This window comes from Aspergillus mulundensis (assembly GCF_003369625.1).
Source record: "Aspergillus mulundensis strain DSM 5745 chromosome Unknown scaffold_7, whole genome shotgun sequence".
In the NCBI taxonomy this organism is placed as follows: domain Eukaryota; kingdom Fungi; phylum Ascomycota; class Eurotiomycetes; order Eurotiales; family Aspergillaceae; genus Aspergillus; species Aspergillus mulundensis.
In genome coordinates, this window is record NW_020797895.1 from 986165 (window position 1) to 1007028 (window position 20864).

Here is a 20864-nt window from a genome sequence, read left to right on the forward strand (position 1 = left end):
TGGCCGCAGTTACAAGTGAAGTATGGAACATCATATTTTGACTGTACAATCTTTAAAAAACCATGGTATATCCAAGCAAGTCAGATCAGACCAAAAACAAAAACAAAAATGCAAGAAGGGTCTAAAGCGCAAGTAAAACATTAGACATGCATGATAATCGTAACGTGGGAATGATACATAAACAGGGGCCGTGATATGTTTTCTATGTGCATGCACTCTACTCCTCGTCTTCCTCTTCCTCAGCGACCTAAAGCGACCGTTAGCATGTTGCGTTAAGTTGGTTAATGGGGGGGTGGGTGGCTTACTCCTTCGTGGAAGTTGCGGCCATCGGTAGTCTCCTTGATAACGCCAGCGCGGATGAGCCAGTCACCGAAGCGCTCGGGCTCCTCGCCGTCGGTGTTGCGCTCGAGAGCGTAGCGCTTCAGCAGGGGCTTCATGATGTCGAGGATCTCGTCCTCCTTGATGGAGGAGCGGTACAGCTTGTTCAGACGCTGGCCGTGGTAGCCACCACCCAGGTACATGTTGTAGGCGCCGTACGCCTTACCCACGAAGGCGACCTCCGCAAGCCAGGGGCGAGCGCAACCGTTGGGGCAACCGGTCATACGCATGACGATGCTGTCGCGGGCGAGACCGGCCTCCTCGAGGGTGGACTCGAGCTTGGAGATCAGGACGGGGAGGTAGCGCTCGGACTCGGCCATGGCGAGACCGCAGGTGGGGAAGGCAACACAGGCAGAGGATGAGAGGCGGAGACCGCTGAAGGAGGTGTTGTCCAGCTTGTACTTGGCCATCAGCTCCTTGATGGCGGGGAGGTCCTCGTCCTTGATGTTGGACAGGATCAAGTGCTGGTTACCGGTGAGGCGGAACTCTCCCTTGTTGAGGGTGGCGAGCTCGCGGAGACCGGTGCGCATGCGGAACTCGGCGGTGTCCTCGATACGGCCGTTCTCGATGAAGAAGGTGAAGTGGTTGAGACCGGTCTCATCCTTCAGCCAGCCAAAGGTGTCGACGTTGGAAGCGAACTTGAAGGGGCGGGGCTCGGCGAACTTCAGGCCGTCGAGCTGAGCCTCGACCTTCTCCTTGTATGCCTCGACACCCATGTCGTCGATAGTGTACTTGAGACGGGCGTGCTTACGGTTCTTACGGTCACCAAAGTCACGCTGGACGAGCATGATCTTCTCGCAGACAATGTGGACCTTGTCAGCGGGCACGTAACCGAACATGCGACCAGTCTGGGGGTACGTCTTCTTGTTGTTGTGAGTGCTTCCCATACCACCACCAGCAAGGACGTTGAAACCCTCGAGGTGACCGTCAGCGCCCTTGATGGCGATCAGACCGATGTCGTGAGCGTAAACGTCGGTATCGTTGTGAGGAGGAATGGCAATGGTGATCTTGAACTTTCGGGGCAGGTAGGTAGGACCGTACATGGGCTCGTGGTCGACAACGGCATCACCAGCAACCTGGACCTTCTTGTCGTCCTCATCCTTGAGCCAGATCTCGTGGTAGGCGGTGGTGGCGGGGAGAAGGTGGTCGCTGATCTTCTTGGAGATAGCGTGCACTTCACGGTGGTAGTAGGAGATCTCAGGAAGAGAACTGCACATGACGTTACGGTTGACATCACCGCAAGCGGCAATAGTGGTCATGAGAGCCTTGTTGATGGCGCGCATGGCACCGCGGAGGTTGCGCTTGACGACACCGTGGAACTGGAAGGTTTGACGGGTGGTGAGCTTCATGGTCTCGTTACCGTGAGAGCTGGAGATGGCGTCCATCTGCAACCACTGGGTGGGCGTAGCGACACCACCAGGGAGACGGCAACGGATCATGAAGCTGTAGGCAGGCTCGAGACCCTGGGCCTTGCGCTCGTCACGAACATCGCGGTCGTCCTGCATGTAGGTACCGTGGAACTTGGTCAGCTGCTGGTCACTGGCGGAGATGGCACCGGTGCTCTCGTCGAGAAGTCCCTCGGCGATGGTACCACGGAGGTAGTTGGACTGGATCTTGATGTCTTCGTTGGTCAAAGGAGCAGGTTCCTCAGGGAGACCCTCAACCTTGTCGACACCAAGAGCCTGCCAGATGCGGGGCTCCCACTCAGAGTAACCAGTCTGGAAGGCATCGGGGTCCTGATCGTCACCAAGACCAATGTCCGCAAGCTTGCGTCCACCGAGGAAGGCAATGCGAGCGTCCAAGTCCTTGGCGGGCTTGTTGTAGTAAATCTTGTCTTCCTTGCGGGGCCAGTAGTGGCTGTCACCGAGACCAAAAACGGAGTAGTTGATGGTGGATAGGTCAAGGTCACCAGTGTTCTTGACAAACTCCCAGAGGGCGCGGCCGTTCTGAGGAAACTCTCCCTGGCCAGCAGTACTGCTGATGAAAACGACATTCTCCTCAGTGGGCAGGTCCTCAAGAGGGTAGTCCTCCATCGCCATGACCATGGTCTTGAGACCACGAGCACGTCCACGGTTACCGAGTCGCTTGGCCAGGGTCGCAGCGTTACCACCGTCAGAGGCGAAGAGGATAGTCAAAGGAGCACCGAAAAGGCCTTCAAGCAGCTTCTCGTAGGAGTTCTTGGCCTTGCGCTTCTGGATAGAGCGGACCTCAGTACCGTAGGACTCGGAAAGGACAGACGAGAACTTGGGCTGGCGGTTCATGAGCTGGGAAAGCTGGTTGTCGCGGCGGAGGAACTCCTCAAGCTCGCGCTTCACGCGCTCGGAGTCAAGAGCGAACTTGGGCTCGCCCTTGTCCTCGTTGGCGGGGTTCCAGCGGTACAGAGGCCAGTAGCCGAGGTCGACAGCGTTCTTGGTCTCCTGGAGAACAGTGAGGGCGGAGTCGTTCTCCTGGTTGTAGGGGAGGTAGGCGACAACGATGGAGGGGCCCTTGAACTGCTCGGCCTCAGCCATGGCCTGGAGAACCTGAGTGTAAGAGCTGTAGACGGCAACAGAGGCGACGTAGGCGTTGCCATAGTTCATGGCGTACAGACCAATGTCCTTCTTTCTGCGGGTGGGGTCGGCCGCGGTGCGCTCAGAGTAGGGCTGAGAGTCGATAACGAGCATGTTCACGTCTGCACCGGAAGCGAGAACGTGGTGAACACCGGAGTTTCCAAGATCGTAGGCCCAGGCGTCCGAACCGATAAGCCACTGGGACTCATTGTAGAAAAGCTTCTTGTTCTGCAGGAGCTGCTTGGAGAGATCAGAGCCATCGTTGCCGAGACGAGCAATGACATCCGGGGCCAGCTTGTTGACCTTGATAGCGTCAGTGGCATTCAGAGCCCAGTCCGCAAGCCACTTGGGGACAACTTCGGTAGCGAAGCTGGTGGACTTGGAAGCAGCCTCAACCTCGCGGATGAAGCGCTGGCGGTGCTCCTTCCTGGCGATCAGGGAACCGAAACCGTACTCGGGGCTGGCGGCGATGGTGGAAGAGATACCAGCGTTGTTGGAGCCCAGCTGGTTGGCAAGGTACAGGCGCTCACCGAACAGCTGGTTGAGGATCTTCAGGTAAGCGTTCTCGATGCGGGGCTGCTCAAGAGCGGTCTCAAGCTTAGGAGCGTTGGAGCTGCCAATCTCGAGGCTCTGGATGGGAGAAGGAGAGCTCAGGTTCTGGACAATTCCGCGGAGAGCCTGGACGGCAGTGGAGGGCTCAACGTAGCCGAGTCTGTAGCCAACGATTTGTGGGCTGCGGCCTCCAGTAGCAGCGGGAGTCAGGCTGGAGAGGAGGTCCATGAACGAAGGGCCCCACCTCGTGGTCTTGCGGACCTGCTCGAGGACGGCAATCTTCTCAACGGAGCGGGGAATCGAGTTGGCGATCTCAGAGCCAACCCACGGGCGGTACAGACGAGCGGTGATCAGACCGATGTTAGCGAGCTCAGCGGAAACGTCCTCCTTCCCAAGAACATCGACGAAGACACCAGTCGAGCCGAAAACGAAGATAGCCTGCTTAGCGTCGGAGGGACCAGTGTATTCGATGGCACGGTAGTTGCGGCCGGTGGTTTCAGACAGGACCTTCCAGATTTGACTGGCCCAGCTGAAGATGTCGGAGGCACTCACAGGTCGGACGGATCCATCGACAGTGGTTGCAGCCGAGCTCGTTGCGCGGCTGTCGACGCTGCTGTCACGCTCTGAAGAGCCCACTGACGAGTTTGCAACGCTGCGGCTGGATGGCGTCTGAGAGGGCTGGGTAGGGGTGGCGGTTCCCTCGGCGGGGGTGGCTGAAGGGTTTTCCACGGTCTCGTCAGAAACAGTAGCGACACGGCCAGTCTCGGTGTAGAGGGTGTCGACACCGTGTCCCTCGGAGTGAGAAACGGCGCTCCCGCTCAGATCCAGAAGCGACCTGAAAGTTTGTGCGCTCTCCTGCTCGATAGCGTCGTCGTTTGCCGAGTTGGCGGGGTCGAAGAAGTGAATGACACCCTTGCCGGACTTGCGGGCCAGAGCATGCGCCGTCAACGCAATATCCTGGGCCTCTTGCAGGGTCTCGGAGTGCAAGAATGTGAAGCCGCATTGCCGGATGGAGCTGATCGCGGAGTAATCTGGGAAGGGGTATGGTTCCAGAGCGACGTGGATAACGACGGGGGAGTTCGCGAGGCGGTAGAGGTGAGGGATAGAGGAGAGGAGGGTAGACGAGCTTGTGACAGCGGACACGAGTTTGCCGGACTGCAGAGGGTGGAACGCGGAGAGGAGGGGGTCTTCGTTGTATCGGACAGAGACAACCTGCAAGCAAGATCAGAAGCCATCATGGCCCACTGGCGCAGAATACTCACATCTGGCACGCCCTCAGGAACCACGCTGCGAGCACCGGAAGCCTTGAGACCCTTCAAGGTCTTGCTGAACACGGAGTCGGACTGGAGGGAGGGCTGGACGGAGAGGACGACCTCGCTGGCCTGGTAAGCGATTCTCGCCACTGGATGCAAATTAGCGATTGAGCGCAAAGCCAATAGCAAAATCACAAAAGCGATCATGATCCTTGCCAAAACCCATGCCACAAAGGAGTCATACCAGCCTCTCCAGCGGATGTAATGGGAGCCATATTGGCGACCACAGACAGTGGGATATAGTAGGTAGGGTTGGAGGGGTTGGATATCACCGCATACGGTGATTCCTAGAAAAGAGGCAAGACAATGGAGGAGGAGTGAGGAATTGAAGGGAGAGAAAAGGAAGACAGAGCCAGCGGCGTCTGATATTTTTTTAAAGTTAGCAGTGTTTTCTCCTCACTGCTCGTCAACTCCAACTGCGGGCGAATCTAAGGCATCCGCAGGGACTTTTTCGAGGCCTTCTCCGCCATCGGGATTTGATCAGCGAATCACTGATTGGTGTGAGATCACGACATCGATGCAAACAGATTGTCGTCTTAAGTGCAAACACCCCCGATCGGGCAAAGTGCGGGGTTCCCGTGACTCGGCCGTGAGCACGCCAGCCGAAGCACCGGCTTTCCCACCGGGACGGGGTGCGATGCACAATTCTAGATCTGGAGATTCGACCCGCACAAAGTAGATAATGTCCAAGTAATGCAGCATTTGAGATACAACCTATTTCATGGCTATAAGGGACGATGATAGATCCTTCCAACGCCGTACAAAAGAAACCAAGCCCGTATCAATGTCATATCATATACATGTCCTAGACTCCAGGACCTTGGGACCCAACTGTCCCCAGCAGCCAATGCAGCTGGTTGACTCCAAGACGTCCTCAGTGTCAAGCTCAAAGCCCCATGAATCCCGACCTAACGCCTCCACCATCCAGAGCAGCGGGCGGACGCAGACAGTAACTGTCACGCAATTGCCGCCGACTGATGACCAAGTTATGTATATCGTCACAGCATATAAATCCAAAAGCGCAGACCAAGTATGCAGTAGGTAGGAAGAAATTTGTGGATGTGAGGATCAAGGGGTGCTTCCTGTAGCCGCCGCGTAGTCTTTCCATGCGAAGTTTGTTTCCTGGTAGATGAAAGCTGGTAAGAGCCCTCTGATCTACCTTGTCTCGTCCCAATCCTGAACTTTGATGGTCAAGCCCGGACTTGGGAGCGATTCGTGAATGGGCTGCTGCAAAGAGGCGGCTTGCACGACAGACTGAGATGGTTTAGGCGGTCCAGTTCCCGATCGACGTCTCCTCTCACGCTCGAGAGCGCCAGGAAGTTCACTGCCCTGTCCGCTAGGGCGGAAGCGGTGGCTCATGTTGACCCAGTCGCCGTTTCCATCGTCCTCCTCACCAAGCCAGTAGTTCCTGCCGACACTGATCATGGCGCGTCCCAGTTTTCCCTTCCATCCCTGGCCTTCGGGGGTGTATGGCGAGAACGGCTCCCGGTCGATGTCGGCGACACTCGCCATGCTAGCGACGGACGTATTCCGGCTGTGGGTGGGGAGCTGGGTGTGACGAGGCATAGCAACGTACAGTCGCAGAGTTTGGCGAGCAAACGCTAGCATCACAAAGACGAAGTACAGACGGATAGTCCATAGCACACAGATGAAGAAGATGCTCTGGAAGCTCTCGGGCTGAGAGACCGCATTGCCGAACTGATCGTTCCTCGCGCTGAAGGAGGTTCTAGCGGCGGTCTTGGATGTGTCGTATTCGGAGCCGGTGAATCCAGCAGTCTGGCCGATCGTATCGCTACCGGGGCCGGATGCTTTCTTGTTGTCGTCGTCCGTGTGCTGGGCGATAACCAAGAACCAAGTCACGCCGAAAGCCGCGGTGTAGGCGGCGTTGATCGCGCTGTCGAAAACATACAGCCAGGCGAGCGCAAGGCATTGCAGGGGAGATTGTTTTCGGATGTGCGGGAAGAGCAGTACTGTGCTGGCGAGTGCGATGAGGGAGTAGAGGTACATCGACAGCTGAACTGGCGAGAGGTGGTATCCGGTCAGCAGTGCGAGCAAGCCATAGAGACCGCTAATTTTGTTAAGAAGTAGTGACAGCGTAATCAGCGAAGCGCCTGTTTGTAGACTCATGACGTAGAGAAAGGTCTATTGTAGCGAGCATCCCCGTCGCCGGGGAAATAATCCGTTAGCGATCGCGCTGACGGAGGTAGGCGGATAGACGAAGAACACGAACTTACCTGCGGCCGCGGAATGCGGAGAAAACGAGTCGAAAACCCCATCTTGGATATCGCCAGCTGGGATATCGAAAGATCGGGTTCAGAGATGCTGAGAGAATAGGAAGTGATGCGAAGAGCAGCAGCAGGACAATGAGAGAGAGGAGCTGGGGGAAGAAAAATAGGCTGAGGTCCGTCAGCCCAATGACCAGCGCTTAACCAGGGGCGGCGTTCCGAAGCCTCCGTCCCGGCAGATCGTTGCCCTTTTATTTCGTCATCTTCTGCAGGATCAAGGACAGGGTGCTTTCTCAAACCTCAGTAATATAATTAAATGATGTCTGATGGAGTCGGATGCAATTGGCAATGGAGGTAATGTTTCCCCTTTACTGCGAAACCACTCAACTCCCCAAGACCCGAAGCATCTCCGTCGTATTCGTTTCCGAATTGAGCAGTAGTCTAGAGGCACCTGCATCGCCTCAACCATAGTGGGTCAATCATCACCTAGCCATCTGGTGTTGTTTACATGGAGTGATCAAGCCATGCATCGGGCGCCTCCGTATATTGCCCTGCCGTCTTAACTCCAAGTTGCGCAAGGCATACCTGGACTTTGCAGATGGCCAGGATATCTTGCACTGTATGACCATGATAGGCGAGCACGGTGATTTATGCCTTGGATCTGCCCAAAATATATAACTGCGACAGTTCCAAATGACACGACAAGGCCAAGCTTGATCCGTTCACTAGTAGAAGATAGCTTACTGTAGAAACGATGCTGCCTGCTTCTACTTGTACTAAACGCTCAAATTGACGGGGACATATACAGAAAATGCCTGGAGAAGAATTGGTACAAAGCTCTAAGGCAGATAAGCAACCAAGCTACTAAGAAGCCAGCCCAAGAAGGAAGAGATGCTGGATACAAGCAGAACGCCTTCCAATAAGCCTCACGGCGGTAGCAAGAGCAAAAGATCATTCAAGAAAAAGCATTGATCTAGACTCGCTAGTCAACCCATGCGCAAGGGAAATGTACATCTTAAGAATGGCAGATATTATAAACAATCCCAATCATCATTATTGAGATTCGAATAGGCGGAGCTACATGGTGCCCAGGAAATCAGCACGCGCATCCTTCGTTAGTGGTCGTTTCTTTGGGTTGGATATTGACGTCAATCACTGTGCAGCGGTCAGTAAACAAAACAGAGACAATAAGCTACGTTGAACAAACGAACTTTGGCTTTCTCCCCTGTTGGCTTCTCCCTCCATACCGGGCAGCGCCTGAGCTATCCGCCTGAACAATTGCTTAACGTTGTGGCCGACCTTCGCACTAGTCTCGATAAACATCAGGCCGTTCTTCTTGGCCTCCTCTTCACCCTGCGCTGTCGTAACTTCTCGCTTGTCGCTCAAATCGGTCTTGTTGCCCACCAGCACAATAATCACGTCGTTTCCGCGCTCGCCCCGCACATCGTCAATCCATTTCCTCGTGTTCTGGAAGGATTTGGCGTTCGAGATATCGTAAACGACGACCGCTACGCTGGAGTCACGAATGTAGGAAGGAATTAGGGATCGGAATCGCTCCTGGCCGGCGGTATCCCAGAGCTGGAGTCGAACCGTTCGGTCCTCGAGGTACATAGTCTAGCGCGCCGAGCGTCAGCTTTATGGTTCGAGGCAAAATTCCGGTTCTAGGCTCCGGATGGGCCTCTCTTTGTCCTGAGGCCTGGTCCGTGGGGTTGCTCACCTTTGACAGGAAGTCAATTCCTATCGTTGCCTGGTATGTGTTGTCGAACGAGTCGTACATGAATCTGGTGATCAAAGATGTCTTGCCCACTGTAAATCAAGCATTAGAGACCCATGCGCCTAATTATTGAGGTGACGGAGCTTTCGTACCGCTTTGTTCGCCGAGGAAGACGAGCCTGGGACAAGTTAGCAAATTATCCGGCAGCATACATTCACCGCAGACCAACGTACTTGAACTTCTTCAAGGGGTTCGAATACGACCCCGCCGCAGATGCTGAAGCCATGAGGACAAAGGGATGAGTGTAGAGTCAGGGGAGATCGGGCGGTGGGAGAGGAATAGGAGGCCGGCGGATTAAAAGCGCCGTAAGGTCATAGAAAGAGGATGCGAAAAGATGACAAGGGGAAGAGAGATTAAACAAGGATGCCTGCAGGAGGCTGCGACCAAACCAGCGGCGTGCGAGGAGTCCGGGAGGTCGATTGGAAGAGGAAGCTCTAGTCTATGGGCCTGTCTGGGGAACCGGTCTGATAGCGATGGCCCGTGGTTACAGTACTGCCGCCGCCCCACGGATAAATGCGGCCCGACCTCCACCTGCGACTTGTTGCTTTCCAGCTCAGCCTGGCAGAGACCAAGCTCCGCCAAACAGTCGTTCATCCACCCTACCGACTCGTCTTCACGCCCTCGAGACCTTACTGCTTGCTTTGGTATCCTCCAGCTTCTCTGGTTGTCAAGTTGGGGGTCATCATGGGTCTCTCTTATCCGTTCGGTTTCGCAACCGTGTTCCTTGTGGTGGTCGGATTGTGTAAGTGCTGTTGAAACGCTTGAGGCAGCATCTGCTAATGACGTCTTTAGATCTGCTCTTCCATGGAGAGGGTGAACAATTCAATGTCTGATGCTGTCCCGAGTCCGAATACCGATGATATTCCCGCTAACCCGGTCAGGTCGGCCAATTCCTCGAATCCGTGTCTCCGTATGTCTGGGCGAATATCGGAATCGCTATGTGCATTGGGTTGTCGGTCGTCGGTGCTGCATGGTATGATAAATTGTGGTGGGATGTTTTAGGACTCAGTATCTGACGGGCGTGCAGGGGTATCTTCCTCACCGGTTCCTCGATTGTCGGCGGAGGTGTCAAGGCTCCGCGGATCCGCACCAAGAACTTGATCTCGATCATTTTCTGCGAAGTCGTCGCTATCTACGGTGTCATCATGGCTATCGTCTTTTCCTCGAAGCTCAACCTCGCAACCGGCGACGAGATCTTCTCCGCCAGCAGCTACTACACCGGCTATGCGCTCTTCTGGGGAGGAATCACTGTTGGCGCCTGCAACCTGATTTGCGGTATCTCCGTCGGTATCAACGGAAGCGGTGCAGCTCTCGCCGATGCTGCTGACCCAAGCTTGTTCGTCCGCCCAGTCTTCCGTCTACCGCTTCAAACCTCTAACAGTAATGCAGGTTCGTCAAGATCCTTGTCGTCGAAATCTTCAGTTCCGTCCTCGGTCTCTTCGGTCTCATTGTCGGTCTACTGGTCCAGGGCAAGGCCGCCGAGTTCGGAGCCGCGTAAGGCACTTCTCTGCGAGAGTCGCCTCAATCAACGACGGCCATACCATTTGTACGACTTCTACTGATCTCTTTCTTGGCTTCGATTTGTCCTCTTTATATAGCGCATGGAGGCGTTGGGTCCGATTCGGCTGTTGAGACTTTGCCTGCGCGGCTCATGGATAGGCCAGGCATGGCAGTCTTTTGGTTTGCGCGATGATCCCAATGGACATGGCATGGTGTACAGTATAGGCGCAGGAATAATGGACGTTCCATCTATACATAGACTGAATGAAACACATTTAAACACCTACGTCCCCCCAATCCTCCCATCACAAAACAGCCGAATCCCCCGCCCTCTTTCTCACAAACACCGCCTCCGCAGTTGTACAGACAACCCCATCCCCATCCCTAACAACCCCCTCAATAAACACCTTCCGCCCCTCAACCCCCACCACTCTCGCCGTGGCAACAATCACCGTCCCCCCCTCAGGTACAAAAACAGGCCGTCTATACACCACACCCAGCTGAGCCGTGAACATCCCGCACCCGCCATCCAACCCCGCGACCGCGACTAGATTCCCGCACACCTCGTCCAGAGCCGTCGCTAGGAACCCGCCGTGTGCGATCCCCGTTTGCCCTGTTATGCCGGGCCCGACGTGCAGGAGGAGGTGGCCTTCTGCTTCTGCTTCTGCCTCTGCCTCGGTTGATGGTGTTCGGGATTGGGTTGGAGTTCGCGAGAGGAAGAGTGTAGCTTGCACCGCGCTGCTGCAGCAGCATGTTACGCGGAAGAACGGGTTTCCGTCTTGCATTTCTTGCCAGGAGGTTGGGGTTGTGGTTGCGGTGTTGGGGTCTAGATTGGGGGTTGGATCTCGTGTATGGTGGGTGTAGGAGCGGTCCTTTAGGAGGGAATTTGTGAAGGGGTTCTTCGAGAAGGGCTCATATTTTTGTATAGCGGTAGTCGTGGGAAGATCGGTGGACATTATTCAGTCCTGTAACTGATTTACTGCTGGATGTATATATTTTGGGTGCTTGTGGGATGAGCTGGGCAGTCGTGCGGAGGATATATAACCGGACAAATTGAGAAAGCTGTGGTAGAAGAGCGAAACACTATGCCATGAATGAATTGAGATAGTAAATTGGATGGGCAGTCTATTTAAGAAAGCAAACCATGAGGATGGACTTGTGGGTTGATTCCCCTCGTTTCGCGATCTATACCGACGGCCGCCGCAGCCGAGGTATCGCGAGAGCCACAAAGTGGAGGACAGCTCTACAACCACAAATTGCGATTATGCTAGGTATGGCTCTACCAATTTTCTTCGAAGCCTACGAATAAGCTACAGCAGGATGGAAATGAATATAGAAACAGAGGAACAACATAGCTGCGAACAAGGTCTTTGAGAAGGGTATCTAGTTATCATCCTATCATTCCACCCAAGCAAATCCAACAAAATAAGACCCAGAACCAAATGACCATACCATATGCGCCTAAATCATAACAAGTTAATCAATATTTCCCCTTATGATACTTCCACCCCTTCTTCTTCTCGGCCCTCAGCGCCGGCAACACCGCATCCCGACTCTGCTTCCTTGCGATCTCGATAACAAGGAAGCGGACGAAGTCCGTGAGCGTCCAGTAGCTGCTATGCGCGCTCAGCATGTTGAGGTACTGGATGTTCAGTGCGCCACCGCCTCCAGAGAGGAAGTAGTCGACCTGCCCGTTGTCGTTCAGCAGGAGCATGCGCTTCTCGGCTATTTCTTCGCGCGTGAAATCGTGCGTTTCCAGCTCTACGTTGGAGGGCAGCTTGGCGATTAGGGAGGGTCGCTCGGGGGCGGAGACGGCGGATGTGCTCCAGCGGAAGGCGCCGCCGATGGAGCCCCAGAAGGAGGATGTTGAGCCGGGGATGGAGGCGGTTTTGATGGAGTTGGCTAGGTCGCTGTCGACAGCGGCGTTGACGCGGTAGGCGATTGCTGAGACAGTCAGTATGGGCATATTGGCTAAGGGGCCCGGAAGGCGACGTACGATCTGTGGTATGCATGATATTGTAGAGATTGTCCACCGCTAAGCAGCCGTACGTGTCTGCCTCGCCTGCAACTCCGCGGAGCCGGTCGTCTCCCTCGGAGCCTGGCTTATCACGTCCCTTCCGAGGAGAAAGGTTCGCTATGAGAGTGTTAGACCAGCGAATATGTGTACAGGGCATCTCCCACCTTTGTTGATGAACAAGAACAAGCCCACCGGACTTCCGCAGATGAACAGGTTCTTCGTGTCGAATTCGAAAATGTCCAGGTGAACGGGGATGCTGGAAAATTCAAAGTCTGGAATTTTGGTAGGCTGGTGACTGAGGATGTCTACTGCCAATGGCCATCGCGCTTCCAAGCGAGTGCGCAACCAAATGGACACGGCCATTCTGCTGAAACCCGGGGTTATTCTTGCACCAAAGACGAAAGACGCGATTGGCCTCTTTGACGACGGCTTGGATCATCTTCGGTTTGTGGTGTGACAAGTAGTATGGAATGTCCAAGATGACGTCGCTGATCAGGGACCGTACAGCTGGGATGGTCTCTGGGGTGATGTCCTTCAACGTGAAATGATTCGAAGCTGGGTCATCTGCCACCTGAGCCTCGAGGTTGGGGTCGTCCAAGGACAATGTCGAGCGCCAATTGATGGGAAGGACCATGATGCCTCCATGATTCTCTCGCACATGTGGCCATACTTGCTCGCTATTCAGCTCCACATTTACCTGTCGACGAAAGGCGTTGATGGCATGGGTGAAATGAAAGCTCTCCATGCGTTCCGAGAGCTTTTGCCCTATACCGTGGATGACAAAGACCAGGTCAGTTGGTGTCGGCCTCGCCTCCTCCATTGCGCAGGCATAGCAAATCTCGCCGGCTCGACTGGGCCTCATTGTCTTGTCTTGAGCGCCGCGAAGGTAGTTCCGAACGTCGACAGGACTGGGCTTGGATGGGTGTAGTTTCTCCCACTGGCTTCGGCTGAAGCCGCGGACCACGGGTATACCGATTTGACGTCCCTTCCGGATGGCGCTGAGCGGTCTTCTCCCCCTCGATGCAGACGGCAACAAACTAGGGCGAAGGACCTGCGCGTTCTTTCCATCAACATACACAACACTCGAGGTCATGTAGGGCTTGACAGCCGCAGCGTGAGCGGCCGAGCCTCCAGAAGCCCAATTATCAGCATAAGCCGCCGACTCCGAGTGCCGATTCTCGACCTCGCGAACGTTAGCATCTATGCTCGAAGAGAGATCGTCCTTGGGCCATAACCGGTGCACGATCTTCATCTCAGCCTCCGCTCCGTTCTCCACACAGCTGTTGAGTTCGTCCTGCCACGTCTCGGTCCACGGCTTCAAGTAAATGTATCCCTCCTCTAGTCTATTAGCGAGTTCCGTCTCTACCGGTAACATTGTATTCTTATAAAACCAAGTTGCGCGAAGAACATTGGATATATCGTGGAGTGGGCTCCAGTAAATCGGTTTCATCTACGAGATATAAGTATAAGAAGAAGAGAGGCGAGTAAATGGTACCTTTAGATTTGGTAGCTCGACTAGGTGAAGTCGAGACACGCCAACTGGGATCTTTGAGGTGTCATTGTCGTCTTCTTTCTCGATATCAGTGTCTTCGACGGACTCGTCTTCCACCTCCTCCTGATAGGTGCTAGTTCTGAGACCAGAAGGCTTCGACGCGGAGTAGCTCTGGCTAGCGGTCTGCTCATGAGAACTCTGAGGCACATCCCTAACAGAAATAGACTCCACAGATCGGGATAGAGGACTAGATGACTGGGTGACGGGAGCTCTGATGAAAGGCGATCCACTGATGCTGCCGTCGCGAGAGTAATGACCAAAGGAACCTACGCTGCCTGGGTCAAGACTTGGCTCGTCTCCTGGATCGCCGAGTCTGCGACGGGAACTTCTCGCGTTGGCAGAAGGAGAAAGCTCCCGTTTGCGATGAAAAGGGTTGCTGGTCGAAAGGCTGCCACCAACACTGCTGTTTGGCGCCGACTGGTCACTCGAATATTTCGATCCATCAGCTTGGTATTCCGCGCTACCGGGAGGGTCGTCCGAGCGAGAGGCTGGCCTTTGGGGCAGAGTCTGCGTATACGGGCCTGAAGAAGTCCCAGGACGTCGGTTTCGCTGACTCCCAGCCCTCCGCGGACTGTCTGCTCCGCTTTCCACGCCTTCCCTCCCGGGAACAGCTATACCGGTGTTTGTCTTCGGAGGGTCCGCATCGCGAGCTTTACGCTTTGCATTCTCCTGCAGCTTCTGCACGCGTATTGATAGCCAGGCTTCTTCTAGCGCGAGGTTGTCTCTAACGGAAAACGGCTGCGGCGGTACTCTCTCGTCATGGGCCTGACCGCCCGACGAAGGTGGCAGAGAACTGAGAGGGTCGTCTATCGGTAGAGAAGATACGTAGAAGAACTGAGGCCGGGGACGGGGCGGCTGGATCAACGAGTGCCAGGTAGAGGGGTTCGGATCGTCATCAGCGAGGAGGCACGTCGGTCCGTAAGTGTGTAGAGGGCCGGCCATCGTTGCTTTAAGATCGTGGCGGTTTCTATTCGAAAATGAAAAAAAGCGACAGTAAACAATGGCTGGCGCGGTTAGTCAAACAAAGCACTCATTATCGTTAGTAGAGCTCGAAGCTTTGGCTGGAGCCTTCAGTCCTGGCGCGGACTGGCTGACCGTTTCGCAAGGGATGACATCAAGAGCGACAGCCACGGAGCTTGAAACATGCGAGAGACAATGCATCAAGTTTCCAGCCTCGCAGCCGATGGTCGCTGGTAGAGTAATTCCGGAGGGAAAGAGTGGTTTAACTTCTGAGGCTTGTGAGAGGTGAGGGACTGGGCTGGCCTCGCTCCTTTGGCGATCCGTCCGGGCGATGACGTCGCCCACGTGTGCCGCCAAACAAGGGTCTTCCTCTTCCTCTTCCTCTTCCTCCACTCACCGCAATCTCTCGTCTACGATGATCGATCGATCAATCTTGTGGAGAACGCGTTTGAGTATGTATATGAAGTGGAGAAGACGACTGCATTTCTGTCGAAAAGATAACAAGAGCCAAGCTAAATAAGGATGTGGTATCAAGATCGCTAATCATACAGGATGTTCGTGTTGTTACAAGTGAGAACGAGAGTGGAGTGTATGGCTTCAGCGCGATGAAAAGCTGGTGCTCGGCGAGATAGTCCGCCCACCTTCAGCAAGATATCTCCGCGCCCGCTGCTCCTTCATCCAGACCAATGTCCGCATCTGCAGCTCTTCAAAAGCAAGGAACGTGGCAAGTGGCGCGCCCAGCATGTCGAGAAGTTTCTGGATGTCGTGCATGTGCTTGCGGATGACGCTGTCCGGTGCACAGAATGTTCGGACGCTCATTTCCTTGACGACGGCTTTCCAATTGTGGAGATTCGAGTGCAGGGCTACGGGATTGGTTGAGCTCTCGCCGTTGAAGTGCAGGGTTCGAATGTTGGACAGGATCAGCTGACGCTGCGTGGCTTGGTCATACAGGAACTCTACCACGCCGGGTCGATTTTTGGAGGCCCAGAACTTGTTGATCTTGTTGATGGACTCTTCGGATACACGACCGCCTGCGTGCTCTTGGATGAGGAACTGGTTGGCGCTGACGCAAATCATCATCTCCATCTCCGAGTATAGCTTCGATTGTGCGGCGGCGTCAAGCGAGACGGCGCATGTCGAGGTCGGCGTGAACTTCGACTGACGGGGAACGTGCAGAAGGATGGGATGTGCTTTGACCATGTCGATGGCCTGGTAAAGTTAGCATCTTGTCGGTATTGAGGGGATGGCAGACTCACGATTCCTTCGACGTGCTGCTTGAACTTCTTCCCGAGACTCACCAGGCTCCTGTACTTCGGCTTCTTAGGCAGCGGTGCCTCCAGGTCAGCAGTGCAGCCGAGCCAGCCCTTGCTGCCGAAAAGCTGCTTGTGCGAGGACCGGACCGAGCTGAAGGGATTTTCGAGAGTGTCAACGAGCTCGTCGTCATCGCTGCACTCCCGCACAGGGGACAAGGCTCTCTTCGGGAACTCCTCATCGTCGACAATTGCAACCTGGCTGGACTCGAGCTCATGATGCTCGTCGTAGGTGGGTTTGAACTGGCCGCCGCCGTGGAAGGTGACCTTGGGACTGCGAGGGAGAGCACCATGCGCAATCGGCTTGATGCGGAATGAAGGGGAAGTGGCCATGTCGATGGAAGGAGAAGGGAAGTCGGAACCAGAGGTGATTGAGGGAAGCGAGGAAGAGCTCGACAAGCTGTCGTTGCAGAGCGAGACGTCCGAGGCATCGCGAGGATCGTCCCAGAAGGTCCTGTACTCCTCATAGAAGGGGTTGAGCTTGACGATGTCCTCGTAGGTCATGCCTCTGCTTCTGGTTAGCACTGACAAGATCGTCTAGGGCTTGACTTACTCGAGATCGAGCATGATGGGGACTTCGCAAGTTTCGGGGGCCATTTTGCTGGGATACGCGTTTGGCAGTATGCCTTGATAATGGAAAGATAGTAGGTGATGTTCTGAACTTGGGATCAGAACGAGCTGGAGAGATGTTCTAAACTTGGGATCAGAGCGAGCTGGAGGAGATATTCTAAACTTGGGTTCAGAAAGAGCTGGAGGAGACGAAGATGAGATCTCTAGAGTGAAGCGTCTACAGTGAATTTATCTACGACAGTCACCTCTCTGGTGAATCTGCCTGTACTCGAATACGCATTGTTGATTGAGTCTTCGAGGCCTATTCAGAACAATAGCATAGCCAGGCAGTCATGGAGTTGTGATTGGTATGGAGCGTTGCCTATTCAGGGAGTCTGTATTGTTACTGTGGAGTAGGTGGTGAGGTGATTATGCAGGTACAGGGAAGAGCCACCAGGAGGACAATTATTCCTATTTTCATGACTAGGTTATTCAGACAACAATAGGGAAAGCAGGCCATTGTTCTATTGTCCACCGTTTCAATAGAAATTTCCCTTGCGTCTATTGTGTAGTCAATGGCTCTATTCATCAAATGAGATGCTAACACATGCATCTTAGGCTGACTTGCCATGGGCACAGACCGAGGAAACTGACTCCCAAGACGTCTCTCCTGAGCAGAATCCGTACTCACCCTCGGAATGGATCGAGGTACGCAGTCCCGTCACACTCAATGATCCAGGCAACCAGGCAGTAACTCGGCATGCCGTAAGGCAAGAAAGGGCCCACGAACTCGAGGCATGATCTGCCGACTACGCTACGCGCAAATCGATGAGGACGTCACTGATAACGCTGGTGAATGATCTGCAAGGCTGGGGTAATCTCTGGATCTTGTTTCGGTGACGGAGGGCAGAGCGGAGGGAGTCTACGGTAGTCGTTCTTAGACTTGGAAGTAGAGTGTCAGAAAAGCCGACATCGAGTGCCCGCGGAACGGAGATTAGCAGTCTTAATTAATCGGTGCCTTGTCTGGCGACCGGTGACAGCAACGGATATGCGGAAAACAGCTCCACTACAGCTTTGATCGGACGGGGACGCAGCACGGTAGTCTGGGTGCTCGGGAAGCTTGGCGGAATGAGGCTATACCTACAGCTGTCAACCTCGGGATTTATCGAGGTCTCTGTACGTATAGCTCAATCCCACGGGGACATGAAAAAAGGTTCTCAAGGGCAGAATTAATCAATTGAGTAGATTTTCCTCCTCAATAGTTACACTCAGTAAGCAGCATCCCGTGAAAGGAGCGCCAGCTGATAACAGTCGCATCAGCTTGTATGCGGTGGATTAAAACTCAGGCAGCCAACCAATGCAAGGCCAGCGAAATCTCAGCCAAGCACAAAAATTCCCGGGCCTCTTGCCGACAGGCAGATCACGTGGTTGCTCTCCACTTGCCGAGCTGCTAGCCGCCGCCAATTTCGCCATTTTGGAGGCCCGGAAAGCGCACCGGCATTGGCTTTGCCTCCCCGCAAACCCCCAGTTCGTTGCTGACTGCTGCCCTGCTCCGAGTGGCCCCCTGCGCTCTGGCTCAGCCTACAGGACCTGCTCGTCTTTTCTGTGTCCCCACGATCCAGCCGAGATGATTGCCGTTGTGGTTCTCCGTTGGGCCTACCCAGCGCAACATGCTCTCTTTCCCCAGTCTCGCCAAATTTATTATATATGAGCCCTTCAGCCCATCTCCATCATGGCCACTATTCCTCCTCTATCTTCTCCTCTCGCGCATTCTGGTGGTGATAAAAGGTACATACCTCTTTTCCTACTGCAGCACTGCGAGGTCTAGTTCTTGGCGATCATTTCATCGGATAATCGGCTGTCTACACCATAATGACGACCGACAGTTACCCCAAGAAGTATGACATTGTCATCGTGGGCGCTGGCCCCGTGGGCATCCTCCTCTCGCTTTGCATGTCCCGCTGGGGCTACAAGGTGAAGCACATCGACAACCGCCCCGTGCCTACCGCGACTGGCCGCGCCGATGGCATCCAGCCCCGTTCTACCGAGATCCTGCGCAACCTGGGCCTCAAGCGCCAGATCATGGCCTACGACCCGGCCAAGGTGTACGACGTTTCTTTCTGGGATCCCCGCCCGGATGGTTCTGGTATCCAGCGGACTGGCAACTGGCCTAGCTGCCCTCGCTTCATCGACACACGATACCCCTTCACCACCCTTGTGCACCAGGGTAAGATCGAGACTGTTTTCCTCGACGAGATCAAAAAGGCCGGCACCACTGTTGAGCGCCCATGGACCATCACTGGGTTCAAGAACGACGGCCTAGACGAGACCTACCCCGTGCAGGTGCAGCTCAAGTGCCTCGACACCAACGTCATTGAGACCGTTCGCGCCAAGTACCTGTTCAGTGGTGAGGGCGCTCGCAGCTTCGTTCGCGAGCAGCTTGGTATTCAGATCCGCCACAAGGATCCTATCTCCTACGTCTGGGGTGTCATGGACGGTGTCGTCAGGACCGACTTCCCTGATATCAAGGTACGGACGTTTCCTATTCTGCTTGTTGATCGTCGCTAACCGACTTTTGTGTAGACCAAGTGCACCATCCACTCCGACGCCGGCTCCATCATGGTTATTCCCCGCGAGGACGACATGGTCCGCCTCTACGTCCAGATCGCTTCCTCCACAGACCCCGACTTCAACCCCCGAAAGACCGCTACCGCGGAGGAGGTCCAGAACGTCGCAAAGAAGATCCTCAAGCCATACTACTTGGAATGGGACCGCGTGGAGTGGTACTCGGTCTACCCCATTGGGCAGGGTATCTCCGAGAAGTACACACTGGACGAGCGCGTTTTCATGGGAGGCGACGCCTGCCACACTCACAGCGTAAGTCTATCCAAGTCGTGTTTTCGGAAGCGTGCTAACTCTGCATAGCCCAAGGCTGGTCAGGGCATGAACACCGCCTTCCACGATGCCCTCAACATGGCCTGGAAGATCCACGCCGTCGAATCCGGACTGGCTCAGCGCTCCACCCTGAGAACCTACGAGACCGAGAGAAAGAACATTGCCGAGACTCTGCTCGACTTTGACAACAAGTACGCTGCTCTGTTCTCCAAGCGCCGCCCCAACGCCGGCGAGGTTGGCGAGGCTGCCAGCGCCGAGACCGGCCGCAGTGCGGAAGAAGACCCTTTCGTCAAGACGTTCAAGGATTCCTGCGAGTTTACCAGCGGTTACGGTGTCGCCTACCAGCCCAATATCTTCAACTGGGACTCCGCCCACCCTGCCCAGTCTCCGCTGTTCAACGTCCCTGGTATCAACCTGGTAACCGGAAAGGCCTTCACGCCCTCCACTGTTACTCGCCTCGCGGATTCCAACTTCGTGCACCTTGAGCAGGAGGTTCCCGCCAACGGAGCCTTCCGCATCTTCATCTTCGCCGGTCGGCAAAACAAGAGCAAGCAGGCCATCACCGACTTCGCCGCCAACCTCGAAAAGGAGCGATCCTTCCTCTCCGCATACCGCCGGTCTGACATTGGCGATGTCTCCTTCTTCGAGCGCCACCTCCCTCACTCCAAGCTCTTCACTCTCTGCCTGATCTTCGCCGAGAAGAAGAATGAGATCGATATCGACTCTGTGCCCCAGATTCTCCGCGACTACCGTTACCACATCTACTCGGACGACATTCCTGACGTGCGCGTGCCCAACGCTACCTATGCCGCTCACGAGAAGCTCGGATTTGACCCTGAGAAGGGTGGTGTTGTCGTTACTCGCCCTGACAGCCACATTGCGTGCACCGTGCAACTGACCGAGGGTAGTGGTACCGTGGATGCTCTCAACGCCTATTTCGGCTCGTTCTCCACGAAGCCTTTGGGTCAGGACCAGGCTAGCCGCCTGTAGTCGAATCTGACGTCCAGAATCTAAGCTTGTGTTTTTGTATATATTATGTGGTTGGCCTTGTGTCTCAGTGTTCATGATTAGCATTTATGGCGTTCTTGTACATACCAGAATCTATCTCATTTTGAATCAAAATTTTCTATCATAATTAGGACACTCTAAGATTCCACCTCTGTATTGTGCCCAGTGCCCGCCTGCTGCTCCGGCCCGCAGTACAACCTCACAACGGCCGACCTGGAAAAGCTTCAACTTGCCCCGCTCGAAACGTCAACCACCATTTTCACCTCTAGCTGCCACCATCAA

At 54.8% G+C, this 20864-nt stretch overlaps 8 protein-coding genes across 8 annotated transcripts; 2 read left to right on the top strand and 6 right to left on the bottom strand.

Annotated features, from left to right (window-relative positions):
- Window positions 1-217: 217 nt before the first annotated feature.
- DSM5745_07161 (sulfite reductase (NADPH) subunit beta) lies at window positions 218-5007 on the bottom strand (the record flags this gene model as incomplete). Its single annotated transcript, XM_026749177.1, has 4 exons — window positions 218-247; window positions 306-4691; window positions 4742-4881; window positions 4977-5007. 4 exons carry the CDS (start codon window positions 5005-5007, stop codon window positions 218-220), a joined length of 4587 nt encoding a protein of 1528 aa, XP_026602267.1.
- A 940-nt stretch (window positions 5008-5947) lies between these two features.
- On the bottom strand, window positions 5948-6919 carry DSM5745_07162 (inositol phosphorylceramide synthase regulatory subunit KEI1; the record flags this gene model as incomplete). The annotated part of the gene is made up of 1 exon (XM_026749178.1): window positions 5948-6919. The coding sequence occupies one exon, from the start codon at window positions 6917-6919 to the stop codon at window positions 5948-5950; it is 972 nt and encodes a 323-aa protein (XP_026602268.1).
- A 1250-nt stretch (window positions 6920-8169) lies between these two features.
- DSM5745_07163 (Rab family GTPase YPT6) lies at window positions 8170-9017 on the bottom strand (the record flags this gene model as incomplete). The annotated part of the gene is made up of 4 exons (XM_026749179.1): window positions 8170-8631; window positions 8735-8823; window positions 8884-8909; window positions 8965-9017. 4 exons carry the CDS (start codon window positions 9015-9017, stop codon window positions 8170-8172), a joined length of 630 nt encoding a protein of 209 aa, XP_026602269.1.
- Window positions 9018-9475: 458 nt separating this feature from the next.
- On the top strand, window positions 9476-10289 carry DSM5745_07164 (H(+)-transporting V0 sector ATPase subunit c''; the record flags this gene model as incomplete). Its single annotated transcript, XM_026749180.1, has 5 exons — window positions 9476-9533; window positions 9584-9618; window positions 9673-9764; window positions 9819-10127; window positions 10181-10289. The coding sequence occupies 5 exons, from the start codon at window positions 9476-9478 to the stop codon at window positions 10287-10289; spliced, it is 603 nt and encodes a 200-aa protein (XP_026602270.1).
- Window positions 10290-10596: 307 nt separating this feature from the next.
- Window positions 10597-11247, bottom strand: DSM5745_07165 (PaaI family thioesterase; the record flags this gene model as incomplete). The annotated part of the gene is made up of 1 exon (XM_026749181.1): window positions 10597-11247. The coding sequence occupies one exon, from the start codon at window positions 11245-11247 to the stop codon at window positions 10597-10599; it is 651 nt and encodes a 216-aa protein (XP_026602271.1).
- Window positions 11248-11771: 524 nt separating this feature from the next.
- On the bottom strand, window positions 11772-14802 carry DSM5745_07166 (uncharacterized protein; the record flags this gene model as incomplete). The annotated part of the gene is made up of 5 exons (XM_026749182.1): window positions 11772-12235; window positions 12288-12425; window positions 12473-12580; window positions 12618-13758; window positions 13804-14802. The coding sequence occupies 5 exons, from the start codon at window positions 14800-14802 to the stop codon at window positions 11772-11774; spliced, it is 2850 nt and encodes a 949-aa protein (XP_026602272.1).
- A 615-nt stretch (window positions 14803-15417) lies between these two features.
- DSM5745_07167 (uncharacterized protein) lies at window positions 15418-16727 on the bottom strand (the record flags this gene model as incomplete). Its single annotated transcript, XM_026749183.1, has 3 exons — window positions 15418-16029; window positions 16077-16638; window positions 16684-16727. 3 exons carry the CDS (start codon window positions 16725-16727, stop codon window positions 15418-15420), a joined length of 1218 nt encoding a protein of 405 aa, XP_026602273.1.
- A 1824-nt stretch (window positions 16728-18551) lies between these two features.
- On the top strand, window positions 18552-20564 carry DSM5745_07168 (putative FAD monooxygenase; the record flags this gene model as incomplete). Its single annotated transcript, XM_026749184.1, has 3 exons — window positions 18552-19208; window positions 19263-19556; window positions 19605-20564. 3 exons carry the CDS (start codon window positions 18552-18554, stop codon window positions 20562-20564), a joined length of 1911 nt encoding a protein of 636 aa, XP_026602274.1.
- Window positions 20565-20864: the final 300 nt, after the last annotated feature.